General features: G+C 37.8%; 1 protein-coding gene across 3 annotated transcripts in view; it reads left to right on the top strand.

Annotated features, from left to right (window-relative positions):
• CNTNAP2 (contactin associated protein 2) overlaps positions 1 to 21,068 on the top strand; it is a 1,082,030-nt gene that overhangs the window by 869,267 nt on the left and 191,695 nt on the right. For all 3 annotated transcript variants that reach the window (XM_088167403.1, XM_088167401.1, XM_088167409.1), the window contains one exon: positions 1,393 to 1,549. In XM_088167403.1, the coding sequence (XP_088023529.1) occupies positions 1,393 to 1,549 (157 nt within the window). The remainder of the gene's footprint in view (positions 1 to 1,392; positions 1,550 to 21,068) is intronic.

The following is a 21,068-nucleotide window of genomic DNA, read 5'->3' as shown; positions in this document are numbered from 1 at the left end:
CCTTTGTCTGCCACAAATTTTTTCACATTACTATATTTTTGTTATCTTCTATGATGTTAGCAATTCAAATACATTGAAAAAAGTGTTTTCAGAGAGCTGAGCATTTTGGGATTTGGTACTCTTTAAATATGTGTAGATATTTGGTTGTTCTCTTCATCTCCAGAATTTGATTTTCTTGAGAGTTTGGTGTGAATTACTTTCAACTTCTGCCTGGAATAAGTAGCTTTATGGTCTAGATGATCAAATCTAATTGTGAAATGGCTATTTTAAGGATTATGCCTATAGTTTTGGAGGGACGTGTGAGATGTGCAAACAAAAAATTATGGAAGTAGAATATATATTATGTAGGATTTTACTGGTAAAATATATTGATCAGCAAATTCCATAGGTTATAATAATTTAATATAAAATTGCCAGCAGTAGATTTGGTGAGGGAAAATAGAACTTTATAAAACACGTTTATAAGGCTGAGCGAAATCATTCTTTTTCAATGAGAAAAATCACTAAGTACATTGATACTGATTAAGTTATTCATTTTTGTTTGAAGTTAAGTTCATATTTGAGTGTCTTGATGAACCAGAGGAATAAAAAACAATTTTTCAGTAAGGATATTTTTTTCAAATTATAAGTTAGAGTAGATGGTGTTTATTTATTTATTTATTTACACATAAGTCTTAGTCAGTCCAAAAGGATTAGAAATAAGCTCAGAGCAGTATGTCAAAATATCCAGTTGCAGACCCAATGCAAAGATATATGATTAAATCAAAGTTTAGAACCCCTCTGCTAAAGTATTACATTAAAAGTATATATACTTTTCTAAAAGTGATTAAGATGCTTTTGGAGTTTGATGATATCTATTTATGCTTTGTTTAGCACCCACTGGAGAGAGTATGATGAACATGTTTGTTTTCCAGTGACTACAGAGTAATTTTCAATTAAAAGCTGTTGTTTAGGAAATAAATAAATAAATAAATAAATAAGATAAATAAGATAAAAGAAACTAACACATTTTCCTGTGCAGCATTCAAGGTCAAATATTGAAATAATCCATCTGATAGCTTAATATGTGAGTTTGAAGTGAATTGAAAATAACTATGGAACATATTCTCATTATACAGAGTAAAATTAAAAAGCTAAACAAAGAGCATATATGATAAAAAATAATTAATTTCTGTCATTATAAATTGTGTGAATACAGAAAAGAAAATGTGTTTTGTTTATGTGTCCTTTGAATACCTTTAGTAAAAAGGAATTTATTTGCTTGTCAGCAATGTGGGATGGCTACAATTATGTGTTGTTAGCATTTCCATATTAAACATCTGAGCTCAGTTAATACATTATGGAGCTCTACCTCTTTGATGCATCATAACCTTGCATTTTCATTCCTTGCAGAAGGGAATCCATATACCTGGTGGGTTGGAAAAGCCAATGAGAAGCACTATTATTGGGGCGGATCAGGACCTGGCATTCAAAAATGTGCCTGCGGCATCGAACGCAACTGTACTGATCCCAAGTATTACTGCAACTGTGATGCTGACTATAAGCAATGGTGAGTGTTTTTCAAGAAGGCAGGATGAGAATGACCAAATCTCCTAACTTTCACAACACTGCCATGACTTTGAATATATCTTTTTTCTGTATTTCCTTTCTATATATTTCCTTTCTTACCAAAGAGCAAAGGCAAAAATATTATATTTGTGATTCCTCCTGCAACATGTTGACCGATGCCTTGATTTCATTTTTATTCATGGTGTCTGTGACTGTTAAATATAAGGACTGTATTTATGATATCCATCCCACTGAGCTGTAGAAAAGAATGCTAAAATTGCAAAGGCAAATCCTCATAGGAAAGACCATCATTTTGGCCACCCATGCAACTCTGTCTCCATCAGATTCAGTTATACTGCAATACAGAATTAATTTTATCCTGTTGTGGTCGGGGTTCTTGTTGAGGTGAAGCAGGTAAAGAAGCAGGAATGGCCTTTGCGAGGGTTGCACAGAGATGTTTATTTCAGCCACACGTGAGCACAGTCCTGGAGCTCAGAGGCAAAGGCAAGAACATTGGTCTGGGAATCCAGGTTAAGTACATGGGGATTTTACAAGGGTGGGCTTGGGGTGTAGGGACCAACAGGGAACCAGGGTGGGAGTGACCAAAAGGCTGACAGACAGAAAGAGGACAGGGGGCTGTCCTAAGGAACAGAACAAGGGTTGTCTTGACCTGATAGAACAGGATTCGTTATCAAAAGGAGATAACTGAGAGGCTTCTCCCAGCTTTCTAACTGGGAGTGCCTTTCCAGGTCTCCACATTATCCCTGCAACTTCATGGGTTTTCCCAGAATTTCTCCTTTTTAGAGTGTTGCTGCTGCATTTGAATGTGATTGATATGTATTAAAATCACTCATCTAGTACCTCCAACTCTCATTATCTGTCTTTCATGAGAAAAATATCTTAAGAACTAGACTTGATGCATATTATGGAATGAGACTCTATTTCAGAGGAAGCTACCAGGCTTTGCATGAAATAATTTAATTAATGAAGGCAGAAAAAAGAAATAAACTTGCATCTGTGATATTCCCCATAAACATGAACAGACTGCATAAAGCTCATCATCATTTCAAGTGAGACCCTCTCTGTGGTCTTAGAACACTTGGTTTGTGAGCCTTAATCATTTTTGTCTCTTGTCTCTTTTGACAGGCAGGATTATATTTTACATGCTATGCAATATTCAGTGACATATTGAAACCATACTTTTATGAACATTTCTCCCATTAATAGCAACCTGTGGGTAATTGAATCAATACTGGCTCATAAATTGTTTGAGGTTAATTGAGAAATTCTACTGCTATTAAAAATTGTAGAGCTGCAGAACTGTAGTGGTATGTCAGGGACTGAAAAAGAGAAAAAAAATAGGAAGAATCACAGAACCACAGAATCACAGAATAGTTGTAGATGAAAGGGACCTGAGTTCCTCTAGTTCAACCCATCTGTTCAAGCAGGATCACTGTTTTGGTTTAATTTTGTTTCCTGGCCAATGCACCAAAATTATATCTTTGTTTTGATTTGCCAATTTAAATAAACTCATTTTTCTGTTGTGAGACAGAACCAGGAGCAAAAGAGCAAGGCAGGCCTAAAACTTGAGAGTATAAAAAAAATTATTAACTACACAAACAAAGAGGGGGGAAAAAAAACAAATTCAGAATAAGATTTTTTTCAGACTCCTTCTTCCTTCCCTCTCCCAACTTTCATAACAACAAAACAAACATTTAACAAATACTTCGGTCAGTCCCCAATTTAGTCTTTTTCAGTTCACTTCCGGAGAGAGAAGCCTCCTCTTATTGAAAGCTGTAGGGATTTTTTCCACAAGAAGGAAGAAAACAGTCCTCTCGTGGCTTCATTTTTTACAATTTGCATGTGCCCGGGAACCTGCAACCTTGACACTCCTCCCAACTCCACAGCCTTCCCAAAGCTGTAGATGTGGGCCATGTCTGTCTCATGGGGTATTACTTTTAAGAATGAAATGTTCCACAGCAAAGGTTCTCTTCATTTCTTTTCTCTCTCTTCAGGCTTCATCCTCAGAAAACCGAAATTCCTTTCTTTCCTCAGGGCAAAGATTCTCAACACAGGTGCTCTTTAATCAAATCATACGTCAAATGGAACATCTCCATCCCCCCATGTCTTTCTCCATGGTTTATAGGAATATTTAGTACACCAGTTCATACCTACAGTCTTACAAAAGGATTTTTAGCCATCTACAGCATCTCCTCATTCTCCTTCCATCTAAAAAACTTAGCTCGTGCTTCACTGACTTCAGGAATCTTCTTATTCCCTGAGCACTAAAGAGTTAAAGTTTAACACAACTACAAGAGTTGGGCCAGGCTCAGGCCGTGCTGTGGGGGGCGGCTGAGGTGTCAATCAGCCTTTTTGGGGCTGGGCTGCAGCCCCACACTGCTCATGGCCACCCCTGCTCCCAACAGGGCCCGGCTGCCTCCCCCAGGCCGCGTGGAGGAGGAAGCCATGAAGGTCTCATCAAGGAGCCTCTCCTCCTCCCGGCCATCGGGTCCCCTCGTTTGCAAACGGGGCCCAGTGGCCTCCCGAGCCTCCCCCCACATGGGGGGGAAGCTCAGGTTGGTGTTACCTGCTCAACCACTGGAAAAACGAAGAGCCTCAGTTCAGGATTACCTCCTTCAAAATGTGTGTTCACAGAGCAAACTAACTTTCTCCAATTGGCTGTTGAAGGTGTCCCAACCCCCACAGAGGAAGCTCTCTTAGAGAGAACTTCCCTCTGAGTTTCTTCTTCCTAAGTCAACCCATCACAGTCACCTATAAACCGTTGTCCAGTATTTTGGACAGTTTGTTAATAAATCCAAGGATGGACTCTGCAGCTTCCCTGTGCGCATTGTCTCTGGTCCTGGGGCTGGGCACCATTTGAAAGAATCTGACTCCATCTGCTTTGCACCCTTCCATTAGATATGTATAGACATTGATGACATCCCTCTCAACCTTCTCCAGGCAGAACAGTCCCAGCTGCCTCAGCTTCTTTTCATAGATATCTAGTCCAGTCCCTCTATCATCTTACTGGCCCTTCATTGGACTCCATCCAGTAATTCCATCTCTCTCTTGCACTGGGGCCACAGAACTGGACCCAACACTCCAAATGTGGCCTCACTAGTGCTGAGCAGGGGAGAAGGATGGCCTCCCTCAGCCTGCTGGCAAAACTTTGCCTAATGCACCCCAGGATACCATTAGCCTGCTTGGCCTTAAGTGCACATTGCTGGCTCACATTCAATTTGGCATCTACTGGAACCCTCAGAGTTTTTCTGCCAAGTCACTTCCCAGCTGGGTGGCTCCCAGCATATACTGGTGCATGAGGTTGCTTCCCTCAGGTGCAAGACTTTACATGCTTCACTGTTGAACTTCATTATATTTCTGTGAACCCACTTCTCCCGCTTATGAAGATCTCTCTGGATAGCAGCAGGACCCTGTTTGGTGTGATCTGCAAGAATGAAGTATGAAAAATACAAAAATAGAGTAATAAAGAAAACCTTCCAGGCCCTGCAAAAATTATCGTTTAGGGTGTGGAAAATCAAATATTGCCACGGACATTGCCACCATAAGTTTTGACATTGTTAGGATAGTATGCTCTTAGCTATGATATGGGATGAACCACAGGACACCACAGATATAGAAGAGTCAATTTTCAAGACAGGGTAATCACACATGCTGCCAAACTTCAGAAATAGAATTATATAGAGAGAATGAAGAATATGAAGTCAGATGACTCCAACTCAATCATAGGCACTAGAGCAGTGTGGCAGGAGGGATGTAGGTTTGGTTCTGTGTCAGAATGGTAGCAATAAAAGGAAGATATTATGATATTAATTACAATAATGGTAGAATTAGGAGCACTTAGACTTTTCATTGCCTGAGGCACTGGATGCATATCCATGAGTAATAGGGCTTTGTACCATATGTTGACTGTTTTCTTTTACACCCAGGGAAATGTATGGGGAAACTGGCACTGGATTATGATCTCTTCTTGAAGATTCCCCAAGAGTCACAGATGATAATTTGATAAGCAGCATTCACTCAATAATCTTTCTGTAACCTCTGCACTCCCTATATACACTGAGATTATGTGGATTCTACTAACAGATTCATATAATTATTAGATTTAGATCTAAAATAGGCTTATTACGATAAAAGATCTACAACTGTTTACTCAGAATTTCATAAAATAATACATTTATACAATATTTCTTTAGATAAGTATCAGAATTTTTTCAGGACAACTACTATTTATTGCAAGAATGTTTTATGAAAAGCAATTGTAGCACTGGATAATATATTTTAATCTGTGGCGTGTGCAAATCACAGGAAGAAATGAAAGCTATATTATAATCTTTAAGGGCATTTTGTCCAAGATTCATTTTTTTCAGTTTGGCTTTGGCAGAATCTAGTCTTCTCTGTAGACATATCCTTTGGGTTTGGGAGTTATCATGAGGAGTCCTGGTTAGGAATTTTACCTAACCAGGTTTCATCAATACGTAAAAAGCAAGGGAGCTCCAGAGGATAGGAGACCTTGATGACTTGAATCACTTGAATCATCAGGGCAGAATTCAACGAGGGCCTTCAACACATCTGTGCCAAATTCTGGTGCAGGAACAAAACAGCTCCTGGGTTGGACCACAGAATATGCAAGAGTTTATGATGAGCAAACAAGTCTCAGTTCATATAGTAACAAAGCAGCTTGCCACAGCTTGCCACCATAGCTCACCAGCACAACTTATTTTAGAAGGATTTACAATCACCGAAATGAGAAGGGATGAATAAATGCCAAACTGTGGCTGAGAGTTCAGCTGGAACTTTTGCGGTAATTGCATATCTTGTCCACAGCTGGGAGCACAGCATTTGCTTCTGGTATGCCCACAATAATGTTCTGCTCCTGCCCAGGCAGTGTTGGAAAAATTGCTTTGGGGTTTTTTAGGTGGTTGCAGAGGTAATACACAGTGGGGAGAAGGCAGTAGCCAGAGCAAAAGCTATATAAGAAAAGGTAAGGAAGTAAAATGGGAAGACTGTAGAAATTGTGAGAATGAAAGGTGGAGAAGAGCAAGATTCAGGAGAGAGATTTTTAAAGAAAATTGGGAAGCCACTGAAGAATGGGTCAGGCTGAATCAGGATGATGTAGTGTATATAGAATATTTTCTACTATTTTTATTGTAGAAGTTAGGAATTGTGTTACAGTTTGAGGAATGACTTCATAGCAAAGGCAGGAGAATGCTTCCCTGGGGAACTGGATTCTAACCCTGCCTCTGGAACCACATTCCTTCATGATGCTTCCTCAGTTTCATAAACCATTTCTTCACAGAACAGTCATTAGTCTGATCCTAATTTTCTGGGTATCTAGTGAAAATACAAAACATTCACAGCTTCAAACAGAATAAGGTATCAGTCTCTGAATGCATCTGATGCAGTCATTCAAAGCAAAAAAAAAAAAAAAAAAAAAAAAAAAAACAAAAAAAACCAACAAAACCCAAACAAACAAACAAAAAAAAAAAAACAAACAAGAAACTATGTAGGCATCTCAGATGGAGCACTAAGTAGGAGTGATTTTAACATTAAAATCTTTCAGCCTCAACATCCAATCTGTAGAATTCAAATTATGCCAGATATGCCCTCATTGCAAAGATAGGTAGATTTATGAAGCAATCATCTGCTGTACTAATAAGCATGATAAAAAAATCCAATCAAAAAATGTGGTCTTTATAGAAAGATTTAAAATAACACGTTAGATGTAAAATGGGATCCACATATTGAAGCATGAGATTAAACTTGGAGAGTGGGAAATGTTATACTGAGTATTGTCTGCAAACGATACTGAATAATGCAGAAGTCCTCCAGAATAAAGAATAATCAGGGATCAGTCAAGAATTGTATCATGGTGGTAGGAGCATTAGACTAATTAAAGCTCTTTATGCTGCCTGAAATGCTTTTTTTCCAAAATTTTGTGTGTGTTTTTTGCTTTTTTTTTTTACCATGGATGTGAGTAATTCTATATAAGTACAGAACCAGCTGTGTTAATTATAGACTTACTTACAATGTAACTTTTCCCAGGGATTAGTGTATACCATAGGCTTGGTAAACCTTAGATGTGTCTGGTTTTTCTATTACTGATTTTTAAAATTTCATATTACATCTTATCTATCAGAATAAAATCGTGGTATTTAACACATGTGCTGATATATTATGTTGTATTTAGCCTAATGTGTTGATTATCATGCCTGGATGGTAAATAAGCCAAATGGTAGATATTGGCAGGGAATATGAGATATGGAATTCAGATTTATATGTATTTGCACACATAGTCTAAAATAGAACCTGATTCTTTAGAGAACTAACACTGCTGCTATGTAAGTATTAAGTAGTCATTTTTGTCATGATAAAAACCCATAAACACAGATGGAAGAGCTTCACCCAGAGTAATCCTGCCAAAATGATCCTTAGTCCCAAATTATCTATGATTTGTGTCCAAAATGAAATTAATTCAGAGTTAAATGGATCAGATTGTATAAGAAAAGTTAGATTTGCTTGCTAATAAAGATGATTTTTTAAAGTGTGTGCGATTGACATTTAAAACCAGATTGCCTCAATCTTGAGAGAATAAAGGTAGTGCTTACGAGTAGCAAGAAGTTCTCTGGGTTGCTGTTAAACAAAATTCTAATTAAATTATTAATTTTAGATAAAATGCAAGACTTTTTGAAAAAAATAATTAATTGGAAGAAAAACATTATTATTACAATTGAGGCAGTTCCTTTAAAAAATGACTGGCATTGTAGAGATAGGCACACTGTATGAATTAAGTAACAAATGTAAAGCTCTGCGAAGAAATTTTGATTCCTACTCTCATTTGAGCCTAGAGTCAGTTAAGACTCCAATTGTCAAAGTTTCTACACCACAGGCTCCTTGCTTTTTATTACAGAGAAGTCCCAATAAGTTAGAAGACTTATAATATGATGCTGTTCAAGGTTTTACTCAGAAAAGGTGACACAAGAAGCATTTTCATTTAGCACTTCCTGATGTGAATACACTTCAGGTTACAAAGTCAGTCATGGACTTTACTTCTTACTACTGATGTGGTTGCTAATCTTTCAAGAACTATTTGGTGACCCAAAAGATGATCAAAAGGGTTTAAGCAGAATTTGCAGATAAAAATGCTTTGGACAAATGGGAAAATCAGTGGAAGGAACTTCATTTGTAATCTCACAGTTGGGATATTAAAGTTTCTTTCTCCAGAGCCTGTCAAATTGCTTTATTTTTGTGAGGTATTTTACAGAACACTCTGCAGGATGCATCCCTCTTACCCTCTTACCCTCATTGTGGCTAAACAGCTCACAATGACATGAGTGACAGGAATATGGGTAGATGCCCAGCCTGAAGCTGTGGAAATGACAGGTAGGTCATTTGTAGCTATATTTAACAGGATATTAAAGGCTCCTGGAGCTATAGGTAGACATCAAGGCTTAAGTTTAGTATGCAATAATTACCATCGAAACCATAGATATTTCAGTTCCTGACTCCCTTAGGCACTTTTGAAAATCCATCTGTCCTTTAACCTTGTGTGCTCTCAGTAACAGAGCTGCTGATGCGGAGAGTTGAATAGTTAGAAGACACTGGCTTCTCGTGTCATTTGTTAGAAGCTGCTAACAATGTCTTTTTTTTTTCCCCCCATTATTTTCCCATCTAGGCAGCAACTGGAGTTTCCATGGGGGTGTTACATGACCAGAAGTGTCTAGGCTACACATTCTCTGTGGAAAACCAAAACCAAAACCAAACCGAGAACTTATCATTAGCTCTATGTGGCTACATTTTGTTTAATTTTAATTACTATTTCTAGCACTATGTAGACAAATTTTAAACAGGTAAAAGGGATCAAATTTGAATATACCTAAAAGAACTTGAAGGATTATAAAAGTAATATTGAGGAACATGCATGACTAGAAACATCATATATATATATATATGCATATGCATATACATACACATATATATATATGAACAAAATATTTCTAATAAAACTGGACAGATTGGCTGCATGAAAAATGAAGTATTTATATATGGTAACCTCATATTTAAACATTAACTTTCAAAACAGATATTCTTGCTAAAATACAGAGGCCTGTATTTTATAAGTAAACACCCTGGTTTGTATTACAGGAAACCAGAAATTAAATAAATAAATAGATAAATATATATATATATACCACAAAAAACAAAACAGAAAATTATCTAATAAAATTTTATATGTGCTGCTGTTTTACTTCGCGTCTTTATCAGATGATTAATCACAATTTCCTAGAAATTTAGGAAACTTTGTAGAATTAGGCCACACCACTTTGAAAACTTTTATTCAACATTTTTGCAGAACTTACTTAAAGGCTATCTTTGAAATGAAAGACAATAAAACACTATTAGTAATTGTATGCAGTAATTGCATCTCCTGGTCACATAAAAGCTGAAATATCAAAACTTATTTTTTAGTTATGCTTAAGGAATTAATTCATTTTGTTGATGAAGGCAAGGAAACTTAGCTGACAAATTGCACTGCTTCAGATGGTTGTTTTTCTTGTACTCTTACAGATCCAGACAGGCTTTTTTAGGTCTTTTAAGGTTACCTCGCAGAGTTCCTTTGTACATTGACATTGTTACCTAATGTTATATATTTCCAGTCAGTCAAAATTTAGCATTTTGACAATATGAAATGGCACAGAATAAAAATTTGCATGAAGAGGAACACTAAAGACAGAAAGTCAAGCATTCAAACCTTAGGAAATATTAGATTTAATACAGCTGGTAGTACTTCTTTCTTATATTAGTAATAGATTTGAGCTGAAACTTTCACCAACCGACAAGCAGATAGACAGAAGCCATGAAGTTCATTCCTTCTAGTTACAATTTGGCCATTAAAACTACTCCAGTAGGGAAAACGGTCAAGTGACTGGGTATTAAATAGGCTGCTGTCTGTCCTGTGTTTCTCAGCTGGGCTCATCAGATGTAACTGCTGTGCAATATTGAAACAGAGTTCGCATGCTGAAAAATGTGAAATCCTCCATAAATTAATTCCATCTTCTTATTTTTATAACCTGTTGTATGTTTTTATTTATAAAAACTATATATGCCTTGTGTTTGTCCATTATGCATTCCCCATTTTTTTTTTCACAAGAAAAGGCTGAATGATTTTGTTACTGATAATGACAGATTAAAAGTTTGAGAGATGGAAATTTTGAAGTGGAGCACTTGGTCATGCTACAACTGTACTGAGTAGAGCCTTTCAAACTCTCCTTTACTTGTACCTTAGTACCACCAGAGGACTCTGGCCAAAATCCAGGATTTTGTTAAGCAAGGCTGTCTACAGACACAAAAGAACTCTTTTCTTCCTAAGTGCTGTGCATTCACTACCATAGATGTGTATATAAGACTGATTTAAGTGATTTAAAATTTAATCCAAGAGACGATGAAGAGCATAGCGTCTCTTGCAAAGAAAGTTTTCAGGCTATTGTTTTTATGTAGACTGGGAAGGACTTTGCTGTCCAGAATTTCCTCTAATGCTTGTGTTGTACTTCTAATGAGCTGGCAACTCATTTGAACCCAGACAGGATACAGACAAATCTAGGATCACATAGATTGCTCTTTCTCTTTTAGAGATGTTCCATGCAACTGCTAAAAACAGTCATAGTTTGTAGCTCACAGAAACTGACAGATTTCTAGCCTGAACTGACACAGATTGAGGGGTTTGGAAATTTCAAGGTTCAAAGAATCATGAAGCTTTCAAATTTTACTTGTGTTTTCTCTCTTTTCTCTTCTGTATTATTCACTTTCGAGATTTGATTCTGGCCTTGTTTATAGCAAGCTGATCCTACTTGGACTTTAGCTGTTATCCTACTCACTGGGAGTAAGGAAAAGATTTTCCTTAAGACTTCTGGCTCATGGCAGTGACCAGACATACGAGTGTCACCACTGGCAGGGCAGCGACACCAAAATCGGTCCAGCTGGGGAGGTGCGTGGCAAAAGCAGAAGGATGGGAACAACAAGACTAATCCAGGAAACAAAGGAATTTAATAATGGTTAAAATAAAAAACTAAAAACCCATGCACAGTACAAGGGATCATTTCTCGAGGACCCTGGAACCAGGAAGTCATACATATAGGGTGAGATAGAGGATGCAGGGTCCAATCAATAATGAGGATAAGAAACAGAATCATATGAAAAGGGCAGTCAGCCAACCATGTATCAAAACTAAGAACATAACCTTTTTTTGTAACCAACTGATTAACATATTAGCTCCCATGAGGCAACTTTTCTATTCTCTCACTCTAACAGAGGATGTTCTTTCTCTAGCAAGGTGTTTCCCAGGGTCAGAGGGTGGTTTTCTCTTCATATGCAGGTGAAGCCACTCCCCTGTCCATCCCACCCAGGCCCATTCCAACATGTGAGGACCAAAGTCTTAACATTGTCCAAATCTGAAAAAAACAGGAAAATATGTGCATTGATACGACATGAAATAACTCTTTGGCAACCTGCCTTTTCTTTGTTAAAATACCCCTTTCTTACTCAGTGCTATTTGTTCAGTCCTGTGTACTTATTGTGCAGTTATGATGATTTTTCTTCCTGCAATCAATACAAAACTAAGAATCAGGAAAGAGGATTCAGTACTGAGTCATGCATCATGAGCAGAGTCTTCTACCTTGCTGTAAATGTGGAAATGGTCAAGTTCTAACAGCCTCTTAAGGATGAAGATGATTCCTATTTGACTTCAAGCTCATTCATTTCTCAGTGCTAGCAGTAATGAATGAATTTAAAGGGGAGAGTAATGAAAAGACATTATCCTTGATTATTAATTTGCTCTGTAAATCATTGTGAGACAAAATGTGAGTGTTCATCCTGCTGCCAACCTCGCTTCTGAGTGTTGCTGGTCAGGTTTTCTTGTCTTCAGTTCCAGCTACTCACAGACAGATGGTGTGATCCAGGTCTTTTTAAGTTAGAGAATTGTTCAACAGCAGCACTGAAAAAAAATCTATCAGAATTAGGTATTTGTAATTATTATTCTCTGGCATATCCTTGCTGTTATTAAAAGTGCCCTATCTTTCTTAGGATATTCTAAGAAATTTCTGAGAGGGTTATGAATTAGCAGGTGAAAAGGATATATGTTTTTTAATTCTACCATGCAGATGATCAGAATATCATTCCCAGCACATTTGTATACTCTTTGTTATCAAAGTTCATGATTAGTGTGAGTGACAAATCAAGTGAGCAAAACCAAAAATGTCTCCTAAATTTTGCACAGAAAGATGCAGACTTTTTCATCTGAATGAAAAGCTTGTAGTCCTAGCTTTAAAGAAAATGACCTTACTGTCACAGCTTGTCAGGTAAGGGCAGAGTACACTGAGCATTGTGTACTGCAGAACTTTCAGCTGCCAATCGTTTTCTCCTCCTCCACCTTTTATTTATGGGCTAGCTTAACGACTAATAACTCTGCCCTCAGTGCCATGCTATGAAGATTAAATCACCCCAGTGCTGACCAGCCCAATGTATTTCACTCCATACCTGATGCTGCTTAAGTCTTGAATGTCGCAGTGCAAGTTGGCTTGTACTGGGCAGTTGATCTGACCACTGATAAGAGAAGTGGCCTGGCCTGATAAGACAGGCCCCCAGAGAACAGAGATAGGACAGAATTGGAGACAAACAAGGATGTGACCCAATGAGTTCCAGCCCAAGCTGCAGAGAGCTGTAAGTCAGAGAGCTGAGCAGCCTGAACTTGGAACCAATCACAGGTGCTTATCTGGGAACATTAAAGGGGGTATATAAGGTGAAGTCAGGAGACGATAAAGGCTTTTTGTCACATGGATCATAGAGTGCTGTGTCTCTGTCTCAGGCACAGCGCCAGTCAACGTATCACCTGGTGAGCCGTGACATGATCTGACATAGCCATACCGCCATGAGCGGGGGAGACAGAGCCGTCCAGAGAGACAGGGAGTACTGGCCAAGAGTCAGGGTCGTCCAAAGAGACGGGAGACGCCCGAGAGGCAGGTAATTTCTGGCCTGGGGCCAGGTTGTCCAAAGAGACAAGAAGATGCCCAAAATAGAGGTGGGAAGTTCTGCCTGGAGCTAGGGACATCTGAGAGACAAGAAGAAACTTTAGCCGAAGAGCTGAAAGAAAATAATGGGAAGCATCTTTTCTGCAGACACACAGCCAGCGGTAGAGGTATGGATAGAGTTTTTTGAGGAATGGGAAATAGAATTATGAAAAAAAATCACTCTTTGATTTAATACTATGGATAAAAGAAAAGGGGGTAGAGTTGACTGCAGAAACTGCACTAGATATAGACTATTGGACTAAAATTGGAGAAGAAATGCTAAATGCTGCTTTTAAAAATGACAAAAATGCAATTAAAGCTTTAAAACCTTGGAAAATTATCGTAAAGTTGATAAAAGAGATAAAAGCTGATTTATTTAGCGACAGCATGGAAGAAGATGTACTTACTCCATGCAGAGAGACTTTACTGACTGGCAAATTCTCGGTAACTGGCTCAGAGGCCCCTAATCCAGCCCAAACTGCTATGGGGAAACCCGAGGAAAATCCCCAAGATGGTGGCGACCTCGTAGTCAAGGGAGAGGTCCGGGAACAATCCCAATATGGCAGCGACCACGTGGTCACGGCTGGGAGAAGACAAGCTCAGTCTGGTTCCTGGGGTGCAGCTCCACCCCTAGCCAAGTCCTGGTGCGACGTGCCTCCCGCTCCAACCATGCCTTGGTGGGAGGTTCCGCCTCCCTCGACCCAGCCTAGGTGGGTGGTTCCCACAGTCTCGGTCCAACCTCAGGAAGGCGGGGTCCCAACCCAGGGCCAGCCCCGAGCAGGAGTGCATCTGCCCCAAGAATCCCTGCCTCCGGAGGGAGGGGTTTCGGCCCCAGCCCAGCCTTTGCAGGGTGTGTCTTTGCCCCTGCAAGAGGACCTGACACCACCCCGAGTCGTCATGGAGATCCCCACCGACCCTCAAGAACAGGCGCGCCGTGATGACATCACACCAGAAGTGACACACAACAAACCCGGAAGTACCTTGGGACTGAGACATAGCAATGCCAAAATCCCAAGAACAGCTCCAGAATCGAGCTTCAGCACTAATGCTGTGACCACAGCACCCACAGCTCCTTCACATCAGAAACCAAGCATGGAACAGCTCCAAGAAGTCACTGTACAGAGGAACGGCCAAGACACCCAGGAATGGAATACAAGCCCTCCAGCTAATAGGCTCCAAACAGCAGCTCCAGACCCACTGATGCTCCAAACAGAAGCTGTCCCAATTAAAGACCCAATAACCTTCTGGTCAGAGGTAAAACAAAAGGCAATAAGGTGTGGGGATATAGAAACAGCTGCATTGATTTCTGTGCCAAGGTATTCACCAGCACCAGGAAACTGGCAACAAGGAGAGGAAACAGTTGAAGCTTTCCCAATTAGTAATGGGACAACACCTAACCAATATGTACCCTTTAATTGGCAAATCCTTTTAGCCAAATGGCTACTAAACATGGGTTTGGATCCCCAGCTGTTGCAGAATTGCTTCAATTTATAACTTCTAATGAACTAACCCCTTATGATATAAAGCAAATTGCAAAATTGCTCTGTACTCCACTACAATACATGATATTTGAATCAACCTGGAGAATATATGCAGAGGAGCAAGAGTTACAAAACTCGACATTATCATAGCAAGATCCATGCTTTGGGGTGGGCGTCCCCCAACTAATGGGGGACATCCCATGGAGGATCCTCAAACCCAAGCACACTTAAATTCTGTAATATTAAACCAAGCAAAAGAATTGGGGATGAGAGCCCTAAATAAGGTTACAAACATGTCTGTTCCAACCCAAGGATATAGAAACATAAAACAAAACCCAAATGAACTATATATACAGTTCATAGAACGATTGCAAGATACCATAGAAAAACAAGTAGGTAATAATTAGGCAAAAAATCAAGTATTGTTACGATTAGCACAAGATAACGCAAATGAGGACTGTAGAAAACTCATAAATGCATTGCCCAAAGAAAATCCATCCTTAGAAGAAATGATTAATGCATGTGCTAAGATTGGAACTGCATCACATAACATGGACATGCTAGTTAATTCTATTGCAGCTGCAGTAATGCTGAGAGCACATCGCTTCAATAAGAGACAGCAAAGCCACGTGAAAGTGAACTGTTCCAAAAATCCTGCCTTACAGAAGAAGGCTCGAGGACAAGGTAACGTCAGTTCACCCTGTATTCAAGGTGGAAAAACCAGAAGAGTAAAAATGAAGATTAGAAAACTTAACCACACCAACCGAGGCAATGCAAACAGCAACGTTCACCTTCAGCAGAGCTCAACGGCTGCTTCATCAACCTCCAACTTGACTTTGACAAAGCCTGCATATCTTGCAAGTTTTGCTAAGCTAATATTTGCCTTGTTAACCTGTTTTCTTACAGGTTGCTAAAGGAGTATTTTGTCAGAGTTGCAAATATAGTCTACAAATTTTGAAGTGTGCATTGAAGTTCATGGTAGAATGTTTGCCAACTTTATTCATATACGTTGCAATAGCATCATACTCAATCAGCTATCCTGAGAATTTTTAAAATCTTTCTTACTCTAATATAAGTTCAACAAAACAAATCTCTATGGATTAGTTTAGTAAAAGATATTTAATTGGCAAATCACAGTTGCAAAGATTTCTAAAGTACCTACCTCTTGTCACTTCAGTTTACAATGTTTAAAATTTATTAAAGGTTTATTTTAAAATATCATAGAAAATTTTGCCTAGTCTAAAGTTTCAACTCTGGCCATGTTGAGATTTTAACTAAGCAAAAAGAAATGTTTATCATCAAAGCCTTCTCAGTCTATTTCAATTGTGGCCAAATTGGAATTTGACTGACAAGTAGAAAAAATTATAAAATCCAGATATTTCTGAGTTTAAAATGAAAAGAAATTATTTTGACTATCTAATTTAGCTTTGGAAAAGCTGAAACCATTTCCTTTGAGATAAACATGAAGAATTTTATCCGGAGAAAATTCTCCTAAGTTATCCTTTAAAGGAAAACTCAATAATATTAAACACTAAAATTGGATTGCAACATATCAGTAATTATAATTCTCACCACATAAAAGTAATTTAAAGGTGTAAGGTGTATGTTTTGTTTCTTGTTCTAAATTCTAAAAAAAAAAAAAAAAAAAAAAGAGAGAGAAAAGATAGAAACGTGTCTTTTTAATTGAAACAGTTTTAAGTAAAATAGTGTATTTTTTTTAAATAAAACAAAGAAAGGGGAGTAAGGAATAAAGGAAATACATATGTTTTTATTTGAAATGGTTTTAAGTTAAATGGTTTCTTGTTTTTAAAAGAATGTTAATGATTTGGAACTGAGTAGTCCTTGTTTAATGTTGAATTGTAACACTGTAGTTATTAAGCATTGAGCCTGTAACATGTCAAGCTAAAAATTATGTTAACAGTTTTCCAAATAAAAACACCACAACTCCAATGATACATCAAGCACATCAATAATTTGGAATACTGAGCTTATAAAATTCAATAACAAAATTTAAATTTTAAGGAATTGTGGCAGTAAATATTGCAACTTTTCTAAAAGATACAATTTGAAACCCAGCCAGCCTGTTAAGCAGGCAAAGTACCGGAATGAAAATCCCAGTTAATCTATTAGACCTTAAGACCTCATGTATCATTGGTTGAGAAAGTAAATGACAGAAATTGTATCTACCTCACAAAGTTATAAGAGAATGAAATAACAGAGTTGTTTGTTTACAAATTTACTGTTTACAAATTGTTTTGTTATGTTAGAATTTTGCACAGTTCTAAAACTGAATGTTATATTAAGTTATAATTTTAAAAGAAGTTTACAGTTTAATGGTTATAGGGTTAAGTTATATTTTTATGTTAAGCAGTTAAATTGTTATATGTGAATCCAAAAATTGCTAAATTCACCTGACCACTCCTGAACATAAGCATTGCAGCTTCTGGTATGTGGAACTCATCACCATCCAAAAAAGCCAAATTTATTAAGCTATGTAAAAAACCCCATTCCAGTTGAATTTATGCTGTCAATGTCATCTTGCGTGCAAATGGGCCCTTGCAGGTAAGATTATAGAGAACAAGCTGCACATTTGTGTTTTAAATTTTTTCTTCAAATTAATAAAAATAAACAGGGAATTGTCGCAGTGCAAGCTGGCTTGTACTGGGCAGTTGATCTGACCACTGATAAGAGAAGTGGCCTGGCCTGATAAGACAGGCCCCCAGAGAACAGAGATAGGACAGAATTGGAGACAGACAAGGATGTGACCCAATGAGTTCCAGCCCAAGCTGCAGAGAGCTATAGGTCAGAGAGCTGAGCAGCCTGAACTTGGAACCAATCACAGGTGCTTATCTGGGAACATTAAAGGGGGTATATAAGGTGAAGTCAGGAGACGATAAAGGCTTTTTGTCACATGGATCATAGAGTGCTGTGTCTCTGTCTCGGGCACAGCGCAGTCAACGTATCACTTGAAGAGGGTACTTTTCTTCTTAAGTTGTTGTACTCCCCTGACTTTTTTATTTCTGAATCAGTGCAGTCAGATGTAAAGACATCTGAAATATATCACAACCTGTGTTATAGGGTAGATGAAGACTGCAGCACATGATTAGCTGTTATTACTATTAGCAGTCATATTTATAGCTGAAACAATCACAAGGGAATCCATTAAGCTGAAGGTGTTAAGCCTCCAGTGTAAACAAATGATATATCTGTTTTTACTCTTTGCTCTTTGATATACCAGGAGATATATATAGATATACAGATACAAGGGGAAGAATGGAAATAATCATATGGGGGGCGAGTTGGCGGTCTTGGCGAAGAAGCCCTTAACATACTTCTTTTGTATCAGATCCCAGACTTGATGGGAATATTGTCTTCAGAGCAATTGATCAAAATGTTCTGTCAGTTCATCACTGAGGTAGTTGCAAAACCCCAGCATTTGAACCTCACCTGTAGCATTATGTTTGCCTGGAAATGATTCTTATATACATAATGCATTATATTACTCTAAAGAGGAAGATGACTTACACTGTCTGAAAAACACAAAGCAATCAAGTAACCTTTCATAAAGTCTGGAAATTGAGCAAAAAAAGGCAATAGTTCTACCACCTAGAGAAAAGGAAGACTGCTCTTCCTTTTTTTAAATCTGTAGTTAGGCTTGTAGAAGAAGCTTAAATTCTAGAAATTGTTTTAATGTCATGGACTAGGTGTGGGTTTATCTTAGTTACCATTCATGTTTCCCTCCTGGTTTGCCCTCGGCATTCAAAATTACTACTTGTTTGTAATTAATTATGGCTAGGTATTTTGTCCCAGCTGTAAGTCTCTGCGTCCCCCAACACTCCCCTCCACCCCTCCTCCAGCTGTTTTTCTTTTCCCAGTCTCCTCTTCACATGCAGAGTACTATACTTATGACAATTATTACTCTAAATGACAGTCCGTGGAGACTGCAAAGTTTCTAAGAGCTGTCCGTGTGTGCTATGCAGGTTCAGTAAATCAGGTCTAAGGTAATTTGTTGCATTTTCAGCTCAAGTTTTTTCAACAGTCTTTAAACTGAAATGAAAATGCTACATGGATTCTTTACCATAAAGAATAAGTGTGTCTATATGAGCCAGCTTCCTGATGGAATTCAGATGGCTTACTTTTTTAATATTTTGCTGAAAAGTAAGGGGTTTACTAGGAAGAAATTATTCTATCTAAATCAATATCTCAGGACAGTTACTTATGTGTATTCCTTTATCACAAATACTATATTGTGTTCAACTTTTGGTCAAGTGGAAATTGATTACACGATTACACTAAATGTAGATTAGGGAAGCCACCTTCCTTATGACTTGGGGCTGTTTAAGTTATACAAGTGCCTTTATGGAAGTATTTGAGTATATATATATATTTATTTATATAAATTATTAAAGAGAAAGCAAAGCAAAATTAAAAGGAAGGAAAACCTTAATTTTCAACCAAGCAGGCAAATATAAAGTTAATAAACTAAAAGCTGCTGGCAGTGTTAGAAAATGTGATGAAAGAATAAAGTAAATATAAAAACCTATAACTATGATGCAAAAGTTTTCTCTTGGCAATGTAAAAGCACAAACGGATTTGTAGCTATTATTTCCATGAAAAATAAATGTTTAAAATGCTATCACTAGACATGTATTCATATATCTAAAACCAGTTATTTGCTGGATATGACATAAAACGTCATAATAACATTTACTGGTCAAAAGTTCATCTGTTTAGTTAAAGCATTTTGAAAACGAGAATGAGTTCAAGTATCTTGTGTCAAATCAAAGATACTTTTTCCTGAAACAAAATTATATTAGTAATGTTTAAAGGATTTCATAAGGCTCAGGAATTAAAAACAAACTCCTGATTTACACAGCCTCTTGAGCTCTAGTAGTCTGACCTGGTGCTTGGGGATGGTGGAATCACAGTGGCTGAGGACTGTGTCTGTTTGAGCCCAGAACACCTCCAAGGATGGTCATCCCGAGATCCCTCTGGAGAACCTACACCAGTGTTTGACCACTGTCATGATGTGGTGATCTAAGGATGACAGGCACCCTTTCAAAGACTGAACAGTTGATTTAAACTAGCTATTGCTGAATAAAGCAGGTATTTCTAACAACCTTTTGAAGAATCAGCTTTGTCTTCTATTGCCATGGAAGAGCACTCTAGCTATAGAGAGGATGAAAAAGTCTGAAGACATTGAAAGTTACAGCACATGTGCATGCTTCATATTTTTATTTCTTCTTTCACTTATAGGAAATGGATAAGGAATAACTTTTTTACTCCAGTATATCCATTAAGCTGTCCAAGCTGAATAGAAAAGTGCCCAGTTGTAGAGCTTTTAGGGCTTAGGCTTGATAATACTGAGATCTTCCAGTTATTTTCTACTAATATTTGTTAAGTGGCGTGCTGTTTCTGGTTTATGTGCATTTCTTGAAATTTGGGGATTTCATTTAGTTGCAAAATGATGCAACAATCTTATGATTGGGTACAAGGTCCTTGTAAAATTACAGGTCTAAGATTTTCAGTATTTTGACAGAAATACTGAGACAAGAAAATTTTGTGATTCAAAATATGTTTATTTTTTGTCATATTTTTGCTTATCAGGGGATGGAACAAAACAATAGGAAAAAAACCAACCCCACACAAAACAAAACAAAACAAAACCCCTCAGTAAACAGGAAAAACAATAGCATCTGGAAACACTTCCTTCTCTTTCTGGCAGCTAGTTTTGTTTCCTAGAGAAATTCAATACTTTTGTGGTGGATTATGAGTGGGTTCACTTTCCACAGGTAGTCAGTCTGAACAAGCTACAGATCTTTGTAAAATTCAGGGTCTGTTTCTTCTCTGACTCAATGTCAAGTTTAGCTCTTGCCATCTGCAAAACATGATTAAATATGCATTACAAGGGACCAATATGTAGTCAATGCTTTTCTTTTTGTTTTCATTATCACAGTAG

The sequence above is a fragment of the Sturnus vulgaris genome, chromosome 1 (genome assembly GCF_052056855.1).
Source record: "Sturnus vulgaris isolate bStuVul1 chromosome 1, bStuVul1.hap1, whole genome shotgun sequence".
In the NCBI taxonomy this organism is placed as follows: Eukaryota; Metazoa; Chordata; class Aves; order Passeriformes; family Sturnidae; genus Sturnus; species Sturnus vulgaris.
Note: the sequence above shows the minus strand (reverse complement) of the source record. Positions and strands in the feature narration are given on the sequence as shown.